We start from the raw sequence: 27,082 nt of genomic DNA, 5'->3' as shown, positions 1-27,082 counted from the left end.
GGGCAAACTGTTGGCCAAACTGAACCAGGATTTCCAAGAATCTTTACAACATTTATGTTTGTTCTTATAATTTCAGGTCAGGTAGGTGAAATATTAGGCTAATATCTTCGTATATGTATCTTTACCACCTATTAACTTTAGTTTGTCAAAATATTGCGCCCTTTCCTATATAATTTAGCTGCTTCCACACGTTTTCCCGTGTTTTAGACTAAATAAATGAGCAGAACAACGTATTCAGTAGTATATCAACCGTGCAATTCATGCTGTTTACAACCAAGTACCGCTACCCCTGCTGAAAAAAAACAGCTAATACCAGCCTAGGCTGGTTTTAGCTGTTTTTTTCAGTAGGGAGGACCAGCATAAACCAGCATCCCAGCACCAAAACATACCTAACCAGCATGCTTTTTTCAACAGGAGTCCGATTAATGATTCTTATCAGCCGGTTCTCTTACCAAAAAAAAAAAAAAAAAAAGTTGACTCCTGTATTTACAGTATTAGCAGAGATACTTTCACAAAAATGGACATGAAATGAACTGAAATACACCCAATTGGATCGGATACTGATCGAATCAAGAAACCTGAAATTGCTATCCAACTGATATATAACATAATTATATACTGAAAACTTTAATCTTGAAACTCTTAAAATCTAGGGCATGTTTGATTTTGTTTTAAACATTTTTTCCTGCAAAAAACTGTAAAATAATAATATTGATGCCCAACAGTGATGAAGATATAATCTGTATAGTACCCAAGTGCTGATTAAAGTGTGACTGATGCATCAAAATAACATTAACAAACAGTATTTGAACACATCAAAATATTTCATTAAACATCAAAGGCTCAAATTTAATTTTTTTTTCAATGGCTATCACTCTGCAGAAACACAGAATGAGTAATTTGCTATTACTCTGACCTGTATATCAGAGCACTGGTGCATAAGGAAATAGGTCAAGGCTACGTTAGGGAACATGTTTGCAGGCAATCACAGGTTTAATGAGCCTTAACATATTGCATCTTCACTATGCATCTCAAAAGCCTCAGGGTCACACCCATATCAGACACACAGGCATTCAAATCTCCATTTATGAATGTCTTGCACTTGCAAAGGGTTGGTAAGTTCCTCTGACCTCTGGAAATGGCCAAATAATCACTGTACAAGTTAGGAAAAAATTAAATGAATCTTGAGACATTGTTAAAAATAATTTATTATTTAAATTTCATTTGTATGAGCTTCTTTGTTCATGCAGGCAGAAAACACTAGCAGGTGTCAGAGGAATGTCTTTCATCTGGGTTTGATTCGAAATGCAACTTTATTGCGATATTTAACGGAAGTGGATATGCTGTCTGATTTTGAAAAGGTGTTTGAAAGGGACGCATTCAAGAAAAATATTTACTGACCTCAAAAGAAAAAAACCACACACAACACTTTTTCAATACAAACAACATGAATAGATTTCCCTTGGTAGAAATTTTAGTAAAGTTTTAAACAATCCATGGGCACAGTGCCATCTTGCAGCCTGAAGTCAGCATGACATCCTGAGAGACGTCGAGGTCAAAATGGCAGACGTCAGGCTGTATGCGTTTGTTTTGTGTGTATGTGTGTGTGTGTGTCTTTTTCCAAGTTCACTCCACATGGATTTGGGCTGAGTGCCCTTGACAGAGTGGAAAGAGAAATGGAACATTGTTCAGTCTTCATGGATGTTGAAAAGCTTGGCCACCTCATTCAGATCTGCATGATGTTCTCCATCTTTGATTATCTACAAAGAGACAAAACAACAATTAATAATCTCCCAGAGGTAACACTGGATAGAAAATGGAAATTATATCTCTGCTCACCTTCCTCGCAATGGGCATTCTGTTGAAGACATTCCACAATACAATACCGACCACCACTTGGTCTCTCAGGTAGAATATCACTCCCTTTCCATAATCCTCCTTCTGCTGGATACGAGGTGCAGTGGCCTTTGTTTCTGCCTTCAAAGTCCCGGCAACTGCCTCGGTCTCACTTTCGGAACGGATTCCGGTGCCTGTAAACACAGATAATGTTGTTTTTGTTTGTATTCTGCTATTGATGTTACCTAGGAAGTGGTAATCCACAAATCCATACTAGTAGCAACCTACATGTTAGCAAATGTTTGTGTACCTGATTGTTCGGTTGCAGCCTTTGGTGTGTCCTTGGCTGTGGCTTTAGCAAACACTCCCACGGTGGGCAGGCTGCTGTCCACTATACCAATAGCTTCGTATCCTACATCTGGACCTAGATCACTCCTGAAGACAAGGACACATTGTGAGTCTGGAATTAAACAATTAAAAACATAAAGGACATCTATTATGCCCCTTTTTACATAATATTGGTCTTGGGTGTCCCAAGAATGTGTTTGTAAAGTTTCAGCTTAATACAATACACAGATCATTTATTATAACATTTGGAAAAGAAAATTTTTGGGGTGTGTCTAAAAAAAAAAAAAAAAAAGAGCTGTTTAAATGCAAATGGCCTGCACATTCCCATCTTTAGAAGAGGGCTAGCACAGGGCTGCTCAACCCTGTTCATGGAGATCTACCTACCTGCAGACTTTTGTTCCAGCCCTGCTCCAACACAGCTGTCTGTAATTATCAAGTGCTACTTAAGAAATGAATTAGCTGGTTCAGCGGTATTTGTTCAGGGTTGGAGCTGAACTCTGTAGGACAGTAGATCTCCAGGTACAGGGTTGGGCACCCCTGGCATAGCATTTACATCTCTGTTTTGCATTCAGCAATAAACACTTAGTAGAAGCAACATGACAAAGTGAGAGAACCGCTGTTCAGCTGTACATATGGGAAGCCAAACACATCTAAAGTGGGAGCTTGCACTGTGTTGACTTGTCGTTGACAGCACAGGGACGTTTGCTAGCACTGAACAATTAAAATAATACAATAACGTACGCACACAAAAATGGAAAAAGATAAAACTTTAGCTAAGCACTACAGTATTATTGAGGCGCATTACCTTGAAAAAAAAAGCAATCCACTGCGTCCTCAGTGGCTCAGATGTTGGGAGAAAATAAATCTCTTAAGTTCAGTGTTACATCCAAACACAGAACACTGGGATTGCTTACGAGACATTGTTGACGTTACAGCTGCTCGAGCACGGAGAAGATGGAGGACAGTGTAAAACCAAAGACAACTTTGGCAATGCAGGACTGTCAGTCATTGGCTATGGGCGGGGCCTAAACATTGCAATGCCATACTACTTTGAGAATCAAAAACGCATGCCTACAAAGTAAACATGCAAAGATGATCAAACGCCCTTTACAAAAAAAGGTAACCAGTGATATAGGACGGTTTTGAAGTTGCAGAAAAAAAAAAAGAGACGGGAGTTTTTTGACCTACCCTAACTGTCACAAACCAGAATACACAGAGTTTACGCAGAGCTAGACAAGATGAGCATTTGAGTTTAAAAAGTATCTAAATTTGTGTTATTTTTTAACACAATTTTTTTTTGGAAATAAACCAATCGTTCTGCTAGATAAGACCCTTCATCCTCGGCTGGGATTGTTTAGTGCCCTTTGAAGCCGCATTTAAACCTCATTTTAGAAGTTCAAACTCGGGGGCACCATAGAAGTCCACTATATGGAGAGAAATCCTGAAATGTTTTCCTCAAAAAATAATTTCTTTACAACAACAACACAAAAAAAGACATGAACATCTTGGATGACAAGGGGGTGAGTAAATGATCTGTAAATTTTTGTTCTGGAAGTGAACTTCTGTAAAGTAAAGCTTGTTGAAAATGTATGGTTACCAGAACATTGACTGATGCCAATAGGGTTTGTTGGCTCCAGTCATGTTCTCTCCAGCCAGTCTTCCACTGACCACTGCGTGATCGTGATGCTCTACGCGCCGACGGCCCAGCTTGATGTCATAGAAACATGCAGCATCTCCTGCCTAGAACACAAATGCCAAAGAAACCTTAATTGTCATGTCGACAAAAATGCATGATACATTCAAAACTAGTACAGATCCTATGAAAACTGAGCCAGCCATTCTTTAGGATCTCTTGAACACCACCAATATCAGTAGTATTAAAAGATCTCCTCTTTTCTCTTTTTCTTAGTTTGACTGGAGAAGCCCTCAGAGCTACGTACCACCCAGATGTTAGAGCGAGCCTGGAGCTCAGCATTAACCCGGTACCCTCCAAAATCAGAGTCCACCTCCAGCCCGGCAGATTTGGCAAGTTCCACACTAGGCTCCAAACCAACTGCTGCCACAATGTGGTCTGTCTTAATCTAAAACAACAACATAAAAAAAAAAAATCACAAAAAATATAACCAATTTATATTGTAATTCGCAAACAGAAGATCAGGCCAGGTTATGACTGGCTGATGGAAAAGCAGACTCACCAGTCGTCCATCTTTCAGTTTGATCTCCAATTTGTCATTTTTGTAGCTCACGTTTTTCACTACAGCATCCGTGATGACGTTCACACCCTCTGTGAATTGTCAAAAGGTTAGCAGAAACTTTTTAAAATGCAGACATGTTTCACGAACAAATGTTCTTTATTCATTTTCTCACCTCTACGGACTTTCTCAGTGGTCCAGTTACTCAAGTATTCAGGCAGTACTTTTCCCATGTTACCCTTCTCTGGGAACATCTGGAACACCTCTAAACCAATGTCAGTGGCTACAGAGAGGGATACAGAAAGACAACAAGGGCAAGGAAAAGGAGAGAGTGATAAGTCAGTAGTATTTTCGTTTCGTAAAAACACCTTTATACTATGAGAATATATACATACATATACATACGGTGGTGGCTAAAATTGTTAACTAATTACCAGCTAAAAATGGGTTTAAGTCAGTTATTTCTATCTTTTGCTGTAGTGTGTCAATAGGAAATATCAATTTACATTTCCAAACATTAATTTTTCCATTCATTGTAATTCAAGTGAGATTTTTGTTTGCACAAGGAGTCTGACAAAAGCCAGTGCTCCACACAGAGATCGGATCTCATCATTATCCAGTCTGTCTGGAACGACATGAAGAAACAGAACAAACTGAGACAGGCTAAATCCAGAAGAACTGTGGCAACGTCTCCAAAATGCTTCAAGAGACCTATCTGCAAAGCTACCTGAAAAACTATGCACAAGTGTACCTAGGGCAAAAGCTGCTTTATACACAAAGTATGGTCGACCCAAATCTTGTTTTAATTTGGTTAATGCGGTCTAATTTTGACAGCATCCTCATTTTCAAGTGCCTAAAACTTTTTACAGTACTGTAGCTTTGCAGGTAGGTCTCTTAAAGCATCTTGGAGACGTTGCCACTGTTATTTTGGATTTAGTCTGTCTCAGTTTGTTCTGCTTCTTCATGTCATTCCAGACAGACTGGATGATGTTGAGATCAGATCTCTGTGTGGAGAACTGACTGTTGTAACAGCCCTTGTGTAAACACCTACTCACACACGACAACAAAAGATAGAAATAACTGACTTAAGACCATTTTAGCTGGTGAAAATACACACACATAATATTATTAATGAAAAAGCAGTCATTATTTATTTACAATAAACACATTGGTCTGAGATAAATTTAATATAAATATATATATAATCTCTCTCTCTCTCTCTCTCTGAATGTCAGCTGAGTGTTTGTACTCACATCTGCGACCCAAGGCACATGCTAGCTCGCTACCGAGAAAACCTCCGCCAACGATGGTAATGGACTTAACCTCTCTGGAGATCTTCTCTAGAGATCTAAAATCTTCAATCTACCAAAAAGAACATATGAAGGTTAAACAGAGATAATATATATATAGACAGTACTTTTTGACCAACATATTTACATTTACTTTTCCAGGCACTACATTTTATTTTTTAGATTAACAGGTTAAAGATTGTATCAAGACTGCATCAAATCACATAAAAGTAAATTTAATGAATAAAATAGTTTACACATAAGAACAACAAGTACTTAGTTTACTACAGGAATTTCCAATTCCAATTTCCATTATTTAAAAATCCCTGAAATGTTAAGGTTTTCTAGGACTGTAGGAACAAGATACAAAATCTGTGGCCACATAGAATGCTAATATCTCATTTCTAATATATACCCCCACATAAAATGCTAATATCTAATATCCCATAAACTGATGGTTATAATATTGCGCACCAGGCTTAATGACTTGTCCTCTGGTTAAAAAGAAAAGAAAAGAAAAGAAAAAAACATACTCTAGTAATTCATAGTGGTGAGTGATATGCTACAGCAGCATTACAGATTAGCATAAGGGTGCCCTCCAGTGGTGTTTTGCATTCATGAATTAACATCTCATGAGATGATGCTCATCTGTTAGTAAAAGAGCTCTTATTAAACATCTTATTCTGGCTTAAATTTTTTACTGTACTGACACTGTAGACTGAGGTACAAGTTTTGACCTGATTCAGTCTACATAAAACAGCATTCACAATGTGCAAATTCAGCAAGAAAAAACATAAGGTAGGGAATTTCTTATTCATCATCTGATAAACTACCCTGGAAATCCAGAGGTCTGGCTAGAGCACAATTTGAATTGTCTCTGCATAATCTTAATAGATTAGGGTCTGGATTTTTCCAGGCTACTGATAAACAGCTTTTAATGTTGATTCTTTGCATGTTGATAAAAACAAATGTTTTACCTCATTTTGATTTCACATTGACTTTAACATACTAATTGAGGATCTCATTTGAACACTACTGTTTAATTCTGCTTGTCCTAAAACCCAAGAATGTGTAGTAAGACATACTTTTCTAAAGAGGGTTGTCCTCTTCATCACCTCCTCTCCTGCTCTGTCAATCACTTGCAGGTTTCTAGGCACCCCACCTAATACACACACATACATTTATAGAACAGTCAGCAATAGATTTTACACCTCTGTGTGCATTTATGTGTATATTATACATGCATTTTACCCGTGGCAATCAGACACTTTTCATATGAGATCTCTGCACCATCACTCAGTTTGACTTTATTTCCTCTGACATCCATGTGTACCACCTACAACATGGGTGCAAACACACACACACACACAGGGGTAGGATAAGCACAACTCATCCACACACACTTGTACATCAATAAAACATTTTCAGACTTTCATGTGGATGTAATTATGTGCACTTTTTCAAGAAATATGAAATGCTGGTGTCAAGAGTTCCCTACCTTACGGCCCGTGAGCACAGCAACACCCCCATTCTCCACTTTAGCAAGATCAGCGGGACTGACGTAGAACGATGGAGGCTGGAAGTAAATACTAAAACAAGCATGAATAAATAATATCCCCCCAAAAAAAAGCAATTTTCAGATACAAAACCAGTACATTAGTGTGTGGTCTGGAACATTCTGACACACACCTCCTCTCTTTTCCATTCCACTGTTTGAAGCGTAGTATTTCGGTGGCCTTGGGGTCATCAGAGAACCAGAGTTCTTTAGAGAGAGGAGGTCTCATGTAGGGCAGGTCAGACTCCTCTGTTACAATCAACACCTGTGTAAAAGACATACACAAAACACACACACTTTAATGCCTAAAAATATTTTACATATAGGATTCTGCAAGTGAACATCCATGGTATATAACAAGATTTTACTAAATGTATTTTTAAGGCTCTTAAAGGGGTCATGAACTGAGAAAGCAAACCCTAACCTTTTAACATATAAGAGGTCATTGTACTATAAAAACATCCTGTAAAATTCAGAACTCAAAACTTTCTAGTCTAAAAACAGCTTATATTGAAGCTTGTATTGAATATCTTTGCAGTGCCTTCCTTCTGATCCCAACATAAGGAAAGCGTGGATGAACTTTATTTTTAATGAAGTTCCAGACCTTGTGAGTAGGAGCTTGGTCCTTTGTTCACTTCGTTTTACCGCAGAATCATTTACACACAGGGCACAATTCAACACAGGATTTTCAGAAAGACTGAAACTGAAAGACGACGCTGTGCCCACTATATTGGATCTGACAGTAATGTCGCACCACACAAGTGTGAGTAAATGTTTTTATTCCATACTCACTACAGCTTTGTCTGTTATCACAGATCATTTGATATGTACTGATATGTATTTATGCGTCCATCTATGAAGGAAGTAGGCTGTCAAACATACACAACAATCACAGCAGTGGGCGCTTACATTCGAGTTTCATTCCATCATGTCTATTCAAACAGAGTGTTCTAATGAGGAAGGTAAAACAGGACAGAAAATAGCCTAATATTTCTAAATTACGATGTTTTTTGATGTAAAAACATTGATAACATAAGTAAACATCAAAGAACAGTCCAAAATGATAAAAAAGGCAGTTATCATATATCATTATAAATGAATAATATATAAATTAATATAGTCCAGATTAATCACAATATAAAAGCCAATTTTTTAATATTCAAAACAATTTAATTTGTTGTCTTTTCACAAAAATCACACCGTGTCTACTATTTTTCGATACAAATATGCCTTTATATTTTAAATAGTCCCTCACCCGATTTTTTGGGGTTGCTTGGCAAACCCTATTCTAAGTGTTGTTTACAATACAGTGTGAGACTCACCCTGGCACCAGGGTCACGTGCCCGAATGGACCTGGCTGCAGCGAATGAAGCCGTGCCTCCACCAATCAGCAGATAGGGAGCATGTTCAGGCACGTCTGGGTGAGCAGCAGTGGGTTCAACAGGCTCAGCAGCAGGAGCTGCCTCAGAAACTGCAGCTGGTTAAATAAAGAGACATTTAGTACAAACAAACAATTGTTTATGAATAACTTAACCAGAACATTGAATCAGTGAATGCAACATTACACATTACACTGTACAAGAACATGTGAGTGATCTCAGGAACACAGCCCTAGATGAGGGGAGAGATTAGCATTTTGTAGTAATATTAGTGCAAGCTATACCTCAAATAATCTTGGCTGCAAATTGGTCAGGAGCGTGTGACCTTGTACCATTAGCATTAGCATTACAACAGTCACACAAAACAGTTCAAAGGAATGAAAAAAAAACTGAGTTGGAAAGCATATAAGGCCTTGAAAAGAAGAGAAGACGATGTGGTTTATAAAGACACAAAAAATGAATGATCTTCAATGATAAAGGAAATAACAGACCTAAGACAGACCAAAAGTGTAGCACTGGAAAGTTTAGAAATAAGTGTTCATATGTGTGAATGAAGGAATTATCAGTATCTTTATCGGTAACATGTTTAAACTGATTCCCATCCCGTCAGAAGTGGACTCTTACCACTCTCAGAAACAGATGAAGCCTCTGGAACATGCTCAGCGATGATTACAGGTGTAGGCTCTGTTTCTTAAACCCGATGCAAGAAGAGGGGAAAGACGTTAACCTCAGCTTCCAAAAATATTTTCCTCTGTAAAAGAAACTGGATTTCCATGCAGATGTGTCAAGCTTACCACTCTCAACTACAGGAGCTAAGGGCTCTTCACTCTGTGTAACTGCCGGAGCTTCAACAACAGGCTCTGTTACTGGGGTTTCCGCAATGGGTTCCGGAATAGAAGCTTCTACGATTGGTTCTGTTACAGATTCTTCTACAATAGGTTCAGTTTCAGTGGACTCCACAAGTGCTTCAGTTACCAGAGGCTCTTCAACAGGAGGTTCTGTTAGAGTAGGTTCTTCAAATGCCATAGAATGAGCAAAACACAAGAATGTTTGATCAAAACAGAAGAAGCACATAGACAATTGACTTGATGAAAAACATCCCTAGCATTTTGCATGGCTCTAAATGCGAACATTTTCACATTCTTTGATGGGTTGTATGAGCGGCTCATTTGGGGTAGGTTCATCCAGTGAAAAAGGAAATATAAAGGATCCAGGATAAGGAATGAATTTGTTGGACTGAAAAAGGTAATAACATAAGGAAAGGTGAAGTTATGGGTGAATGTGAAGGTATGAGAGTCTTCACCCACTTCCTTAGTTTCAACAGTGTGACCTTCCATGGCAGGATCTTCACGTTTTGTTGAGGACTACAATGTTACCATGAAGAGCATCTTCTGAAATATTCTTTAAGACCATCATGAAAGGTAATTCTCTGGAATTTTCTTCTGTACATATATATTTGTCTCCTTCCAAGGACTTCAAAAAACGGAAAGCTCCTTTTTGGCATTTTTCTATTAACATTTGTAGCTGCTAGTGGATTCTGAGGCTGGGTCAGTGCCAATCAAAAAGTCCAACAGAAACTTATGAGAAAATTGGGAATTAACAGAACATTTTTCCAAAACAATTCCTGATGAGAGTTTCTTCAAAACAGCTTCATAGTGCAAGCGTAGTACAGTACAGACAATCCAAACAAATGGATAGTCCAGCCATCTAAAAACCTTTCCAAACAGTTTAACATGAATGAAGAAGTTAAAGCAAGACATCAAAACATCTGAGAGTTAGTGGGACAAACAGAAAAAGGAGGAAAGAAAACAGTGGTGTCTTTGTGATGAAAATGTTTGGTTGGTGACACAGACAAAGTGTGATGCAAAATACCAACTGAAAAATGAAAGACATGACGAAGACAAGACAAGCATCAGACATGTCCATCAACAATAAAAGAACTTCATTGAACATCACCGCAATCCAACCATTCTTAGCCCAATGGCCAAAGAAAACTCTTGACACTACCATATTACCCTCTTAACTTGAAAAGGTATAAGTGAAATTTAGAACAAAAACAAATGGATAGTCAAGTAATTGGGTGAGAAACGTCAATGGAGTTACTCACAAAGCAGTCACAAGAAAACAAATGCTCACACGACAGTGAAGACAGTTCACCAAGTATGAGTGAAAATGGAAATTCAAGGTGACGATTCTAAAGATGGCTGTCAGTTTACATTTACAATTCCTGGCAGATGGTTTTTAAAACTATTTAAGAAAGTGCATTTATTGCAGAAGTGTTAGGAGAGTTACAGACAACATTAAAACAATGCTAAAGACAGTTAATAGGAACATTAAATAGACAGTCACATGCAGTATGCCGTGTCCCAAGAAGCATGCAAAACTGAATGTGACAGTTCGTGTGCATTTTAACAGTTCTCTATTATGGTTACAACAAAATCCTGGCTCAATGGAAATAAGCAGAAGGGATGTTTCGTGGGTAAACGATGATATAGGACAAACATCAAACTACCTTTTAAATTCACAAATTACAGCTATACTGTATAGAGATTCTGTTAACTTTCTCTTTGGTTTCACTGGTTGATCTGTGATAAAACACAGCCTGGAACTCCTGTTGTTGTATACTGCATATTAATACATAAAGGCACATCTACACTATTATTCAAAATGTTGAAGTGGGTAAGATTTTTTTATGTTTCTAAAAGAAGTATTTTATGCTCACCAAGGCTGCATATATGTATTACTTCTACTTGAAATACAGTAATATGGTGAAATATTACTACAATTTAACTGTTTTAATATGTTTTGAAAATATTTATTTATTGAAAATGTATTTTATTTATTTCAGCAGCCATTACTCCAGTCTTCAGTGTCACACGATCCTTCAGAAATAATTCTAATACACTGATTTGGGGCTGAAGAACCATTTGTTGAAAAAAGTTAAGCTGCTTATTTTCAATGAAACGATTTTGTTCAAAGAGTTAAAAAGAACTGCATTTATTTCAATTTTTGTAGCAATGTAAGAAGCTTTTCTGTCATGTTTGATCAGTTTAATGTATTCTTGTTGAATAAAAATATAATTTCTTTTAAAATGAATGATAGTGTATATGCATTTTACATGCACAACTCCCATAAGATCATAGATTTGTTTAAACCAAAAGTGTATGCATTTATTGATCCTACACCTTCCCCTTACTATTAGTCCAATATTGCTCGCTTGTCTAGTTCTAGTGGCAATCAAAAATAAGTCATTATCACTACTGTACATCTACTTGTATAGTGAAGACAAATGACAGTAAGATGTAAGGAATAAAGACCATATTAATAAATTAAGAGCACATACCACTCTTGATGCCTGCATATAGCTGTAATATCATTTGTGACAATGCATTAATGCACTGAATTAATGCTATGGATATTTTTAGCCCTTAAAAGAAGTAAACTTGTTTATAGTTAGTAAATTACCAAGTTAGTAAAATTTTAAGTAATAATGAAGCTGCAGGGAATGCAAATGCATTCATTCCTTAGTTAATCAAATACTGGGCTGGTTGGTGTTTTAATGCCATGCCAACTTCCTAGGCTATTTTCATGACGAATTACATGCTAAAATGGTATAAAAGAACATTTAAAAGAAGGTTTAAAACAGAATGTTTGCTTTAGATAAAAACTCTAACTAAATTCAGGGTCCATGGTTAAAAATTTCTTCAAAAGTGTAAGGTCAAATCACACACAAAATTATGGTAAAACACTTATTTCATGAGAAATATAATTTTCCTTGACGTTTCAGGAATACATTTTTTTTATAAAAGCAAAACTATATTTTTCTGAACCACCACAGAAACTACCCGTTTATTTCTAAGAGTAGGTAAAATGTAACAACAAACTACTATATTTTAAATTAAAATGACTAAATCAACTGGTTTATATTAAGCAATATTATGCTTCACAATTGTAATTGAAACAATATAATGCACTATTTAATATGTTCAGGATGTTAAACCTTTTTTCAGACTAAGCAGAGTTCAGAATCCCCAAGAAACATTTCCTACTGAGAGTGTTGTTTCATCCTGCATGAACAGGACATTTTGATAATGTTAATACCCATATGTGCACCAGTGACAGGCAAATACCAGCCAGAGCCATACAACCTTAGAGCACATCAGCACTGCATCACTTATATCAAATGTTTATCTAAGTTTTGCAATCAAATCAGAATTTAAAATTTCAAATGAGAATGTCATCAGACATCAGGCAACTTAAGTTTTGCATTGGATTCAGCAACCAATGCACAGACAGTGGACCACATTGCTCTGTGTGTAAGGCTGTGAACAATGTGCATATATAGACAGATGGAAAGAACCTATAGCAGTGTGTAAAAATAACCACTTACCTTCTTTTGATTGTGTCACAACTTCAGCTGAAACACAAAGGACAACATACCGCTGATTTAAACTGTATATATAAACATATGAATTGAAACAACACAATAACCGCTAATTAAATGAGACCAGGAATTTATTATTTGGTGTGTTCATGTGGTTATTGTGTTACCTACCTACAGCCTCAGCTGCTAGTGGTCCTTGTTTTGACCTACTGGCAATTTGCATCATACGTTCATTATATCTTTCCTTGTCCCCTGAGACGGTGCGGTACGCCTTTAAACACACAAACAATTAAACAACAGTCACTTTGAACTCTGACCATCTATGAATCAACATCATATTTAAAAACACCAGGAGGACAAAAGCTGTGTGTGATTGATTAACAAGAATGTGAGACAGTTTTTGACTGATATTATAACAACATTTACTACACTAAAGAAAACTCACGTTACGTATATACGCATATATATATATATATATACATAATAAATATACATATATATACAATTTTCAGCATAGGTGCATTTCCACTGTGAGAGACAGAATCTAAAAATAAAAATCCAGAAATCACTTTGTATGATTTAACAATTTATTTGTGAATTACTGTGTCAAATAAGTATTTGATCACTTGCTTATCAGCCAGATTTCTGACCCTCAAAGACCTGTTATTTTGCTTTTAAATAGTCCAGCTACAATCTGCTCATAATTCTAAATTAGTAGCACCTGTTTGAGGTTGTTAGCTGTCATAAAGACACCTGTGCACCCCACAATCAGCCAAAGGCTGTGTCTAAATTCAGGGTCTACATCCTTCGGAGGACTCATTCGAAGGATGCTACGTCACAGCGCCGCGACGAAGGCTGTCCAAATTCGTAGGATCCTTCAAATGCGGCCAACAAATACGTCCTCCTTTTCCCCGAATTGGAAGGATGGGTCTGGTGGATCCTTTCCCATCGTACCTATCCCATAATTCCTTTCGGCAGAGTGCTTCCAGAATTTTCAAATAACGGCGGACGAAAGCGAGCGGTAGCGTAGCGGGAGAGGAATATGCTTTTTGACGTAAGTTTTAAAAAAACTGGCATTTCAAAAAATATTTTTTTACAGCGGTTGTCTTCTTGCTTATCCTATCGCCTAGCAACCGTGTCAGCGCTATGAGCAACAGGTAAGGGAGGGAACTGAAAGAAGGGTAGGCTGTCCAAATTTACAGACACCTACTTCCAGGTTTTGCGGTCGTCTGAGGACCCCTTCTCCTTCAACCGGGTAGGAAGGATCCTAAGGAGGATGCAGACCCTGAATTTGGACAGAGTGAAAGTCTAAGTAGCAACATGGGCAAAACCAAAGAGCTGTCAAAAAACACAAGAGACAAAATTGTAGACCTTCACAAAGCTGGAAAGGGCTACGGGGCAATTGCCAAGCAGCTTGTTGAAAAAAGAACAACTGTTGGAGCAATTGTCAGAAAATGGAAGAGAGCTGGGTCCATCGTTTTCAAGGCTACTATCAGTAATACACCAAGACGTCATGGTTTAAAATCTTGCATCGCACGGAAGGTTCCCCTGCTTAAGTCAGCCCATGTCGACCCGTCTGAAGTTTGCCAGGGACCATCTGGATGATCCAGAGGAGTCATGGGAGAAAGTCCTGTGGTCAGATGAGACCAAAGAACTTTTTGGTCTTAACTCCATTCGCCGTGTTTGGAGGAAGAAGAATGATGAGTATCATCCCAATAATACCATACCTACACTATTGACTACTTAAAAGCAAAATAACAGGTCTTTGAGGGTCAGAAATCTGTCCGATAAGCAAGTGATCAAATACTTATTTGACACAGTAATTCTCAAATAATTTTTAGATTTTGTCTCTCACAGTGGAAATGCACCTATGCTGAAAATTGTAGACCCCTCCATGATTTCTGAGTAAGAGAACTTGCAAAATCACAGTGTGATCAAATACTTATTGACCTCACTGTGTGTGTGTGTGTGTGTGTGTGTGTGTGTGTGTGTGAGAGAGAGAGAGACCCTGTTGTATCTCGACCAAATAGTGTCTTACCCTAACAGATGATGTATAAATCTTAATTTCAAATAACTGACCCTTATGACTGGTTTTGTGGTCCAGGGTCACAAATTTTGTGCGCTGTCGATGTGGTGATAATGAATGAGCAAATCATAAAGGTACTTACATAAACTCCACCCCCTAGACATGTTGCTCCAACCAGGACATAATACAGAGCGTTTTGACCACCCCCTCCTGCTGGCCCTGATGACATCTGGGCCTTCTGAACCATCTCCAGCTTTCTCCCATGTCTCAGCACTGAGAAGTCAATCATATAAATTATATATAGATATATACACACATACCACACACACACAGCATATTAAATGCAAGATTGTAAAGTGACTACTTTAATGTTTCCAATAACTGTTGTGAAAATAAATTGTCAAAATATGGGTGTTTCTAAAACAATGTTCCATCAGTATTTAAACAAATATATTAATAAAAAAATAAAACACTTATTCTAACCTGTATTCATTTAAATATCTAAATTAATAAGTGCTCATACTATTTTTTTTTAGATATATATTTTAAATTATTTATTACTAAACATTTTAAATCACACTAATGATTCTTGTTCTAAATATGCCTGACAACAGCCATTTATTAGTAACCTGAATGACATTTTTCATTCATAGTGAAAATTTTAAACAGGACACATTCTAAAATACGGCGAGAAAATTTAAAAGTTGTTTTATTACCCAAGAACAAATAAATATGTCTGTAATCAAATATTTTTGAGACAGACAACTACTTGCATTGAAAACCTCTATTGAAGAAAATTATACATTTTAAGTCTGAAGTCTGTTTAAAATCAACATTCAAATGTCTATATTTTAGTTAGCTGGCAGGTACTTGTGTAATGAGCAGAAAAGATAGTCATGAAGTCATTATTGTGAAATAAACTGTTGCTATACAACTACACTACCAAACGTTTTTGAACAGTAAAATTGTTCATGTTTTTTAAAGAAGTCTCTTCTGCTTACCAAGCCTACATTTATTTAATCCAAAATACAGCAAAAGCAGTAATATTTTTACTAGTTATTTAAAATAACTGCTTTCTAATTGAATATATTCTAAAATGTAATTTATTCCTGTGATCAAAGCTAGATTTTCAGCATCATTACTCCAGTCTTCAGTGTCACATGATCCTTCAGAAATCCTTATTTCCATCAGTAATATGCTGATTTGCTGTTCAAGCATTTTTTTTCTATTATTATTTTCAATATTTAAAACAGTTGCGTACATTTTTAGGATTCTTTGATGAATAGAAAGATCCAAATATCAGCTTTACTCTGAAATACAAGGCTTTTGTAACATTATAAATGTCTTTATCATCTCTTGATCAATTTAAAGCATCCTTGATAAATAAAAGTATTAATTTCTATCATTTAAAAAATGAATGGTATAGTGTATAATGTTAAAAAAGCAGAAGAAACTTTTAAAAAAAAACATTACAAGTCTACAAAACTTTTGACTGGTAGTGTAACTCAGTTGAATGACGGTGTCATGGAGCTGTCAGAGCCACAAGTGCGTGAGAGACAGACTTGATGTTCACCGACCTTGGCCCAACAATTACTGCAACTCTTCTTGCAGCACTGTATTAACCCATTTAGCGTTTTCGTGACACAGAATCATTTTGACAGAATTTCCACATAGCGTTTTTTGCTAAATTTGAGCGTGACTCCACGAGGAAGTTGGTCCATATGCGCTGTGACCGCAGACAACACTGAATAAAACTTAAACAGTCTTTTTCTACTTACAGCTGAGTGTGTTTTATTAGTTTCAGCTATCAAATAAAGTTTCTCGCATTTGGACAGCACCCCATAGCAAGAACCAAACTGGACCTTTATCCTACCGGTGCCTGGACTTGCGTTTCCATAGAAATTGTGCAAGCCTTTCTGCTAGAAATGAAGTTCGCAGGTGATTAGCTGAGCAACAGACTTCTGCCGCTTTTTTCAACTTGCCTGATTTCCTCGCATTCTGCAGACACAGAGTGGATGAGGCCCGGGCCAGCGGAGCCAGTTTATCCCATACTGTCTTGCACTTAAACATCGCAGCTCTGCTGTGCTTTTCGGTAAGACAGCCTGGGGAAGTTCACAGCCACGCTCACCGTACAGCTCTAGCACAAGGCCGGAGACCTTCTCAGGTCACACATCTCTTGCAGGCGCTTCCGGTTTCCACTGACGGCCCGCCCTCTTCCTGCTCTGATTGGCTGTGGCACTGACGGATTGTTGAGTAAATGGTTAGTTGTCCTGTCAGTTACAATTCATCAGCGTTACTCAATAGACGATTGGCTATTTGTGGGGTACGCCTTAACGACGCCATAGGTCGTGTGATGACGAGAGGCCGCCCCGTTAACGTCCCACTGGATGAAGCAAGTAATGCATCTTTCTTAAAATTTTTAGTCTGGCGTTTCAGTCATTTATACCAATGAACTTATATTGACTTGTCTTCTATATTCTTTGTTGATAATTACATTATTTAAAAATAACAATTCGTACATTTTCTTTCTTTCTTTTTTGAAAGAATTGAAAGAATGTAATACTTTTATTTAGCAATGATGTTAATTTGATAAAAAAGTCATAGTATAGACGTATAATGTTAGAAAATATTTATATTTTGAATACATGCTGTTCTTTTTAATTATTATTCATCAGAGAATCCTAAAAAATATATCACAGAGTCCAAAACATATCAGCACAACTGTTTCTTACGTTGATAATAAATGCGCATGTTAGAATGGTTTCTAAAGAATCACGTGACAATGGAGTAACGGCTGATGAAAATTCAGCAATGCATCACAAAAATAATCATATTTTAAAGTATATTAAAATAAAAAAATATTATTTTAAATCAATATTTTTTATCAAATAAATGCAACCTTGAATAATATAGCTGTTTGTCACTGTACCTTATGTTTTGTCTTTTTATTGAATAGAAAATTGATTTGTTGGACAAAATTTGCTGTGTGGTTGTTGATAAGCTTATTCACAGATTTTCATCAGCAAATCATTATTTACAAAAAAAGTAATAAATGTTAATTGTATTTTTTGTAATGAATACGAGAAAGCTGCCTTGCATTTATTTTGGCTCTGTACATACTCAGTTACACTAAGGTGTAAAGTTAAAAAAATTATTAACAAGTCTTTAACACCTTTCATTCTAATGGGAAAATGTACTAGGCTACTACCGAGAGGAATAGTACTTTTACTTAATTAATTTTTTAGTTATTCTGTTGACCAAATTCACTTTAATAACTATAAATTACCAAAATGCAACCCAATTACATGGTTTTGTTGACCTAGATATGTATATATTATCAGAGACTGTTTGAATAAGAAAGCTGTAAGAACTTTGAAATATTTGCTTTGAACTTATACTTACCTCCACCTGGCAACTGTTATATTTGTTGTCTTTTTTTCCTTTTCTTATTTTTAATGTTGTTTCTCGTATTGTATGTTATTGTTGATTGAATTTAATAAAAAAAATGCAATCAGGCTGAAAGCGGGGCGGCGCCTTGACCGCGGGACTTTCCAAAGAGGAAAACAAACTGACGCGGAAGAGCCCTGAACAGCGCACAGACCTTTGACTCCTTCAGGATACAACAGGAAAAGCTACTTTCTCTTTCTGTCATGCGAACGCTCTGTAGAACACGGTCGGAACATGACATCAAACCTACAAGTCAGCCCCAGTTATAGCCAGCTGGACGAAAACCCATCTGAAAACAAATATGCAAAGGGCCAGTACATATTCTTCTTGATTCTGACTTTAATATTAAGCACGGAGACGTTTATCACTGCGTTTCTTCTATATGACTTCTCCGAGGATATTCACAGAGTGAGTTAAATCGTTTAATCATAACCTCTTCCTAAATAGTTAGCATCTTTAAAACAAGAAATATTTAGTGTGATTCTGATGACTTTTTTTTTACTTTAAAAGACTCGTGAAACGGGCAAAGATGGAGGGTATCCAATTCACTGTCTCTCCACAGATCTTACTCAACCGACAAATCAAGCAGGTATCGCAAGCTGTGACTTGTTCATTCAAGAACTGAAACAAACCGCACAGCAGGTAACATATTTGCTTCAAGATCTGAATACTTTTTGTGATATTGAGAAATATATGTAAGATGTTCTATACTGAAACTAGATTGCTTTTTTGAACAGAGACTGTTGCTGGACATACAGAATGATGTACTGGGAACATTAGGAGGTAAATAAATAACATTTATGCAATGTTGGGGGTAACCCATTACAAGTAACACAAGTTAAGTAATTGGATTACTTTTTTCAAGTAACTAGTAAAGTAACACATTACTTTTTATTTTACAAGAAAATAATCTGTTACTTTTCCAAATAAATAACGCCAGTTACTTTGTTTTCCCCTTTATTGACTGACAGCTAAATGTAAACATGCATTTACTCATCTCACTTAAACAAAACTGAGTATTTACTAAAAAAAAAAAAAGAATAAAAACACTGAAATGCAAATTCAGAATATGACACATCCCATTTTATTAACCAGTGTCTTCTTCTGACTTTTGTTGATCAATTCAACCACACTAATAAAAAAATGACTTTAGATAAACATAACATTTGTGTTTCCTCTTTTTTTTTATTATTGCTGAGTGTTCTTCATGCAATCCAGAATGGCAGCACAATTGTTTGATCTGTACTCTCTACAGATGTGAATTTACATTTCCTGCAGCCTGAGGCTTATTCATTTCACTTTTGGCGAGGCCCTGTTTAATCTCGATTAATCGCATCCAAAATATTTTTTTTTGTTTACAGAATATGTGTGTATATTTATTATGTATATATAAATACACACTCATATATATTTTTTTAAATATTTACATGCATATATTTATATTCATATAATTGATATTATATATATATATAATGTAAACAATAACATTATTATTAAATATGTACATGCATGTGTGTAAACAACAGGAGTAACTATAACAAAAGTTATGTGTTTCAAAACAAAAACAAGCATAGCCTGAAAGGGCTTTTACATTTGCCAAAAATAGAACTTTTTATAATAAAAAAACGGCAAGCCCAGCCCAGATAAGAAAAAGTATCGCAATAGTAACACACAAGTAACGTAACGCATTACTTTACGTAAAAAGTAACTAACGCAATTAGTTACTTTTTTAAAGAAGTAGTTCACTTTCAAAACAAAAATTTACAGATAATGTACTCACCCCCTTGTCATCCAAGATGTTCATGTCTTTCTTTCTTCAGTCGTAAAGAAATAGTGTTTTTTGAGGAAAACATTTCAGGATTTCTCTCCGTATAATGGACTTCTATGGTGCCCCAGAGTTTGAACTTCCAAAATGCAGCTTCAAAGGGCCCTAAACGATCCCAGCCAAGGAAGAAAGGTCTTATCTAGCAAAATGATCAGTTATTTTTTTATTTTTTTTTATAACTTATATACTTTTAATCTCAAACTCTCGTCTTGCCAAGCTAGACAAGACAAGCATTTGAGGTTAAAAAGTATATAAATTGTAATTTATATAAAGAAAATAACCCATCGATATGCTAGATAAGACCCTTCTTTCCACTGCTGTGATTGTTTAAAACCCTTTGAAGCTGCATTTTGGAAGTTCAAACTCGGGGCACCATAGAAGTCAATCATATGGCGAGAAATTCTGAAATGTTTTCCTCAAAAAACATAATTTCTTTATGACTGAAGAAAGAAAGACATGAACATCTTGGATGACAAGGGGGTGAGTACATTATCTGTAAATTTTTGTTCTGAAAGTGAACTACTCCTTTAAGGAGTAACGCAATATTGTAATGCATTACTTATAAAAGTAACTTTCCCCAACACTGCATTTATGTATGTATGTATGTTTGTTTGTCTATTGATACAACGCCTACTGTTGCTTTGGTTATGCCCACGAATTTGTAATTAAACTTGAAAACGCTGTTGAAACTCTCTGTATAAAAGAATATTCTGTTTAGACTCCCTTTGCAGGATTCAAGCCTTAATTTGTGAAGTAAGAGTCAGACCCAGCACACCCACAATTTTCTCACCGATTCAAGCATTGCAGTCTATTTAATTAAAAGTATGTTCTTGGACTTACAGAACATAATGTCACAGAGATTTTCAAACCAGCTGTGCACGTTGGGGCAAAAAAGGAGCTTAAACAATATCAAAGACTGCTGAAAAATGGTAAGATCTTTCCCACAGTAACAATCTACTGTTTACAGGTATTTCCAAACTCAGTCCTGCAGAGTTTAGCTCCAACTTGGCTCAGAGCTAAACTCTGCAGGACAGTGGCCCTCCATGACCGAGTTTGGACCCCCATGTTGTACGAGATAAGGTAACAGCGTTCATCTTTTTACTTTCTGCAGACGGGATTCCTGCATTGGATCGTGTTCAGTGGGACAACTTCAACGGCCAGTTCAGTCAGGAAGGGTTAATGCGCCTGAGCCCCGATGGAGAAATAGCCGTGCCACAAGACGGAATTTACTTTGTTTTCTCTCAGGTTAATTTTGAAGCACAGTTCGGACAGAATATGCACTTTTCGCAGTATTTATACAAGACGACAGCATCCTATCCACAGCCAGTGATGCTTGCAAAATCTATAGTGACACCCTGCATGAGCGTAAACTCTAGTGTACAGCTTTATTCCAGCCATCAGGGGGCGCTGTTCCGCTTAGAAACGGGCGACAGGCTTTCCTTGTACGTGCTAAATATAAACTCAGTGCGCTTCCTCCAAGAAGCCACTTACTTCGGGGCATTCATGATATACTGAGCGAAACAGCAGCAATGTGTTTCTTTCAGAGATTATACACTCAGTCATTTGTTTTCCAGATAAATATTAATAATATATGTATACTGAGATTGTGAATAAGTTTCTTTTATCCACATCAAGACTAAATGAATGTTTTTAATGTTTATTTTTGCAGTTTTAATGCAGTGTTTATTGTAAAGTAAAGCCCTTTGTATAATGAGATTATGAATAACAGTCTATTAAGACTAAATAAAAGTTTAACTTAATGCACTTTGTGCAGAAGTACAACTAAAGATATACTTAAGTATATTTGATTGTGTTAAAGTGGAATTATTGCAAGTATTCCTTAGGTAGACTTTAAATATCTTGCATTTAAAGACCAATATTATTCAAAGATCATACAATCGATATCAATAGTGACATTAAAACACATTTTAGGCTTAATATTAAGAAATGGGCATTGTGCACAAGTTTTACCCCATATAAAGTTTAATTATAATTTTTATATCAGGAAGTTTAAAAGCGATATGTCACTATATTTTAATAGATTTAAACCAGACTAAGTATAAAATAAACATGTTTTACATACATTACTTTTATACAAGGGAAGTCCATGTGAATTTTGGTTTTCAGTGGTGTTCAGGTTTTTTTGATACAAGTGTAGGTGTTTTTCGTCAACAGCCAAAACAGTTCAAAAGCAGTGTAAGAGAATTTGATCTAGTTTAATATGAAAATTAAAGAATATTGGGATTACAGACAAATTTCATAAAAGATTCATGATTCCACAAAACCATGATTTTTACCAACAAGCAAACAATTCAGTGGTAAAATATATATATATATATATATATATATATATATATATATATATATATATATAAAATGCAAAATAATAAAGTCATTCCATTCTTTCTGGTTACATGTTATACACATATTCCTAAAATCCAATACAACGAATATGGAAAAGCAGAGGTGAATGCTATGTTTTCTCTGTCTGTGTCATTGATCTTCTCTAGAATGTCAATGGAAAGATTTCCTCCTCTCCTTTAGGTGAAAGATTAGGATGTTTAGCGTGATTTCTTCTGTTTACAATGGGGAATGAAGAGAGAGTTTTTTTAACCAATAATTTATATTCAAAGTGTTGCTAAATATTGATTTTCTTCTATAGATAAATATCACACCACAAAACTTCACAGATATCACAATTATATCAATTAAATTATACAACATGGGATTTCAGTTTAGAAAATGCAGATCTGCGACAGAACAGTATTAATTTTTGAATTTACACAACTGCACAGAACTGTAATGCATTTCTAAATAAATAAATAAAAATTCTGACCTTTGGAGCTTTGAAAATAAGAAGCTTCCTCAGGGTGAACTTGGGCTGAGGGGTCATCTTTGCATCTACTTTATCATTTTTCTCATTTATAATAAAGTCCTCACGACGGCTTACATCGTCATTTACATTAGTGAGGATCCCCAAGATGTCCTGGCGTCTAAAAATGAAGGAAGAAACAATTTAACAAACAAACTCAAGAGACGAGACAACAGACTTAAAGTGTTACTGCATGCAGTAGTAAGGCCAATGTAGTGGATGCTCACTGTTCACTTCCTTCTTTTAAATGCTTGCAAAGGGACTGTATGAACCACGATCCACTGGACGGATCACGCAATGACACATATCCCTCCACAGTGGACAGGGCAATCAGAAAATCAGAATCTTTGGCAATGCTGTATGATAATTTTCCAGATGTCTGGTTACGACTGGGACCAGCACCATCTGTAGCCACCACCTTACTCTGCATCTCAGACCCTCTGCATGCCTGAATAATGAACACTTTAGGTTTGCCAATAAGAGCGGGGCAGTTGTCTCCATCAAATGGGGTGGTGATGTCATTCAGGGTACATTTTTGCCCATCGCATCCCTTGACACCATTCTCATTTCCATGACTCATCACGCAACAGACAAAGCAGTCTCCATGACGTTTATCCTGACTGTATTCAGTCATAAGCGCTTTCATTTCATCTGCAGTCTTGTCTATCTCAACTTCAACCAGAAAGCCCAAAGATTCAAACAAGTCCTTCAGAGAAACTGAGAAATACATAAAAAATGGAAAAGTATCAAAGGTAAAGCTAATGAAATGCATGACCGAACATAGATCCACAGAGCAATTACAACAGGACATGAAAAAAAAAGAAAATGTAGAGTACAAAAAGAATGACAAAGAAAGGAATGTTATAAAAAAAGAATATAGCCTATGTGAATGAGCATGTTGTTTTGTGATTCTTTAACATCAAGAATAAAAAATAATTTACTGCCTACCAACATCGTTTTGGGATCCGTTCCGATTCTTTTTGGGGTTTCCAAAATCCTCGTTATTAACAATTACACACAGTCCACATGGATTACTGTCCATTTTGTACACCTTATTCTAGAACAAAAGAGCAAGTGTAACAAAGCACAAGCAACATTCAAGAATGAAATCTGTCTGAAAAAGTGTATAACTTTAGGGGGAAAAAGGATAATGTGAACATGTTGCATTGTTTTCTCCACTTACCAAATTGTTTTGTTTGTCTGGGGGGGATATATTTGACAGTAAGTTTTTGAAGTCTTAAAAGTATTTTTCAGTATATTAATCAATGCCACAAAACAACAACAAAAACAATAGTCTACAAACATTTTTAAGAGAGAAGAAGTTCTTTATTAAACTGTATAACTGGACCGAAAGAGGAAACATCTTTAAATGAAAACTAAATATGATTAAATGTTTCATGTAACTGTACCTGTTGTACTGTGTGACGTTGATGCAGAACTGCAGGTCACTCCTGTTTCAGGAATTGCTAAATGGCTGTCTATGTTTAAGTTGTCATAAAGGAATTCGTCTCTCTTCTTCAAGGATTTGAGCATAAGTTCACTTGCCTTGCTCCCCTTTCTACTTACACAATCAATCAGACAACGAGCTTGATCGCTTCGTGTTTTCATCTTGTGCTCTATTACTTCAATCTCCTCCTTGCCTAGCACGTTGCCCCGAAGATCATCCAGCAAAGTACTGATCACAGCCTCGGATAAACCTCCAATCAGTTCATTCCGAAGTTGTTTCAAGACCTCATCTAAAAGAAAGTCAAATGTTTATGTATATTTCATTTAATTGGGTTAAAAACAACTCCAGCGACTGGGTTAAATTGACCCAGTGGTTGAGTTAAATGTGTGTGTTTTGTGTTTGTTTTAAGCCAGCAATAGGCCTATAGTAATTTTTAAACAGCTGATTTAAATAAAAGAAGGTAAGGTTAAACATTTAACTCAACTGCTGGGTTTGTCCATATTTCATCCAGCCCTGAGTTGTATCCAGCATTCTTAGTAAGCTAATTATTGTCACATAGGCACAATGCACGTTTTTTATCTGCATAATTTCACACTTGTCTAGTATATGTATGTCACTTTGTTTCATAAAAACAGAGTATACGTATTATCCCAAAAGAATGGAAGTTCTAAACTGATCTAATAACAGATTTATTAAGAGATTAAAATAACAGCATACTATTCTCATTAAATTAATAATAAAAACTGAGATGAAAGAAGCCCGAAATAACGATTTGCTATGGTAAAATAAGTGTTCAGCGATATCTTAAAAAGTTTTTTGAATTTTAACTCACTTTTTTCTCTATATAGTGTTGATATGGAGATTAGTTAATAGGCCTACCATGTTATGCTAGCATGTGTGGAAATATTTAAACCCTGTTAGTTTGTGCTCCGCTAACAGTGTTGTGCAAGTTACTTCCAAAAATGTAATACATTATATATTACTAGTTACTGTCTTTTAAAAGTAATTTGTTACATTACAATATTACTGTCTCTAAATTGTAATGCGTTACACTACTTTTAAGTTAGCCTACTTTTGAGTTACTTTACTCAAAATATCCACAGATTATAAAATGCCAAAATATAAGTTTATAGCTGCTCATTATACATTAAGTTTAGGATAGCTAGCATAAAATTATAGAAACATATTTAAGTTGGCCTACCGGTAGGCTATGTCTATTAATGTTACGTTGTAGTTTAGGTTAAACACATAAGCACAAACCACATTAATACATTCATAAATAACACCGGTAAATAAAGCGAAGTGTTATAATGTACAATCATCCTATAGGCTATTTTAAATGGTTTTCAGAACAAAACAAGAATAAAGAATATAAGTTGCTAAACAAGCCAAAACGAATGAGGGTAAAAGCGAAACTAAACGCAAACGGACCGGGCATTCTTCTCGTGCAGCCTACCTCTCTCTCTCTCTCTCTCTCTCTTTTTTTTTTTTTAATCCTTTATTCAACAATTGCACAATTTACAGGAATGTCAATCTTCATTATAAAAATAACAAATTGTGCATTTTCCAAATATTGCAGGTGGCAGCCTACCTCTCTCATTCGGCATGAATCCATATTCATGATGTATTTGAATGCTAAGCTATTATGTAAACCAGGATTTGTACTTAACGCGGTTATAAAACATCCTCCGTCCACACATGAGCAAATGCGTTACTGAGATTGTAACGAGTAATATTATTACCCAAATTGAATTAGTTATGCGTTATATTACCGCGTTACAGCAAAAAGTAATAAACTGTAATATACTTTTGTAATGCGTTACTCCCAACACTGTCCGCTACTATAATATTTTGACACAATTTTGAATGGCATCTTTTGCATAAAACATGTGAATCCAAATTATTTTCAGTCGTAGACAATAGTCTGCTAAATACCTTGAATCTGACCTTACCAACGGCGGGTTAACTGGTAAGCCTAACTATTCGTTGTTGTTTTTTACTTTCGATCTCATTGTTAAGCGATTTCTTCAAAAATATTAGTGAAATAGCCTACAAATGAACTTTTCTAACTCACACACACAGTATTTACATGAATTAATCTTACCTGCCATTTCGTCGTATATTAAACGTTAATACGATTTTAATGCACACCTATTGTGAAAGTGTAACAACAGGAAAAGTATGTAAACGAAGTTTCCGATAAAATCTTTAAGGGGTTGTGGGCGGAGATTAACTCCAGTCTACCAAGGTTTACCAGCAATGTTCTTTCTGTTTGGAGGACCCTGAAATATTTTTATTTTGGAATTGCTCTTTTACAGAGACATTTTGGTATGATATTGATTTTATCAAATATTAGGCCAGGTAAATCATATAAATACTTATTTCATAAACCTTATTTCACTGTTAGCCAAATTAATATATTCTTAAATGTGCATTTTCTAAATGTTTTCGTTTTAAATGCAAACTTGAAATTAAAATTTAT

General features: G+C 35.9%; 3 protein-coding genes across 5 annotated transcripts; 1 reads left to right on the top strand and 2 right to left on the bottom strand.

Annotated features, from left to right (window-relative positions):
• Positions 1-1,190: 1,190 nt before the first annotated feature.
• aifm1 (apoptosis inducing factor mitochondrion associated 1) lies at positions 1,191-17,177 on the bottom strand. Of its 2 annotated transcripts, XM_073840410.1 has the most exons (19): positions 16,992-17,177; positions 15,152-15,282; positions 13,155-13,254; positions 12,990-13,016; positions 9,394-9,612; positions 9,224-9,289; positions 8,543-8,697; positions 7,355-7,485; positions 7,164-7,254; positions 6,917-7,001; positions 6,751-6,827; positions 5,630-5,738; positions 4,552-4,659; positions 4,380-4,468; positions 4,125-4,265; positions 3,782-3,924; positions 2,147-2,271; positions 1,840-2,030; positions 1,191-1,760 (listed from the first exon to the last, which is right to left on the bottom strand). In XM_073840410.1, exons 1-19 carry the CDS (start codon positions 17,077-17,079, stop codon positions 1,689-1,691), a joined length of 2,148 nt encoding a protein of 715 aa, XP_073696511.1. In that variant the 5' UTR covers positions 17,080-17,177; the 3' UTR covers positions 1,191-1,688. The 2 variants fall into 2 exon arrangements, with proteins under 2 accessions (XP_073696511.1, XP_073696512.1); XM_073840411.1 differs by lacking the exons at positions 9,224-9,289; positions 9,394-9,612 and having other exon boundaries at positions 16,992-17,176.
• Positions 17,178-18,589: 1,412 nt separating this feature from the next.
• tnfsf10l4 (tumor necrosis factor (ligand) superfamily, member 10 like 4) lies at positions 18,590-22,074 on the top strand. Its single transcript, XM_073841042.1, has 5 exons — positions 18,590-18,864; positions 18,967-19,098; positions 19,194-19,239; positions 21,124-21,210; positions 21,393-22,074. Exons 1-5 carry the CDS (start codon positions 18,691-18,693, stop codon positions 21,794-21,796), a joined length of 843 nt encoding a protein of 280 aa, XP_073697143.1. The 5' UTR covers positions 18,590-18,690; the 3' UTR covers positions 21,797-22,074.
• Positions 22,075-22,476: 402 nt separating this feature from the next.
• Positions 22,477-26,816, bottom strand: casp22 (caspase 22, apoptosis-related cysteine peptidase). Of its 2 annotated transcripts, XM_073841040.1 has the most exons (7): positions 26,705-26,816; positions 24,563-24,889; positions 24,337-24,353; positions 24,102-24,210; positions 23,381-23,870; positions 23,118-23,274; positions 22,477-22,857 (listed from the first exon to the last, which is right to left on the bottom strand). In XM_073841040.1, exons 1-7 carry the CDS (start codon positions 26,709-26,711, stop codon positions 22,843-22,845), a joined length of 1,122 nt encoding a protein of 373 aa, XP_073697141.1. In that variant the 5' UTR covers positions 26,712-26,816; the 3' UTR covers positions 22,477-22,842. The 2 variants fall into 2 exon arrangements, with proteins under 2 accessions (XP_073697141.1, XP_073697142.1); XM_073841041.1 differs by lacking the exon at positions 24,337-24,353 and having other exon boundaries at positions 24,720-24,889.
• Between the last annotated feature and the right edge of the window lie 266 nt (positions 26,817-27,082).

This window comes from Garra rufa, chromosome 5 (assembly GCF_049309525.1).
Source record: "Garra rufa chromosome 5, GarRuf1.0, whole genome shotgun sequence".
Lineage (NCBI taxonomy): Eukaryota > Metazoa > Chordata > Actinopteri > Cypriniformes > Cyprinidae > Garra > Garra rufa.
Note: the sequence above shows the minus strand (reverse complement) of the source record. Positions and strands in the feature narration are given on the sequence as shown.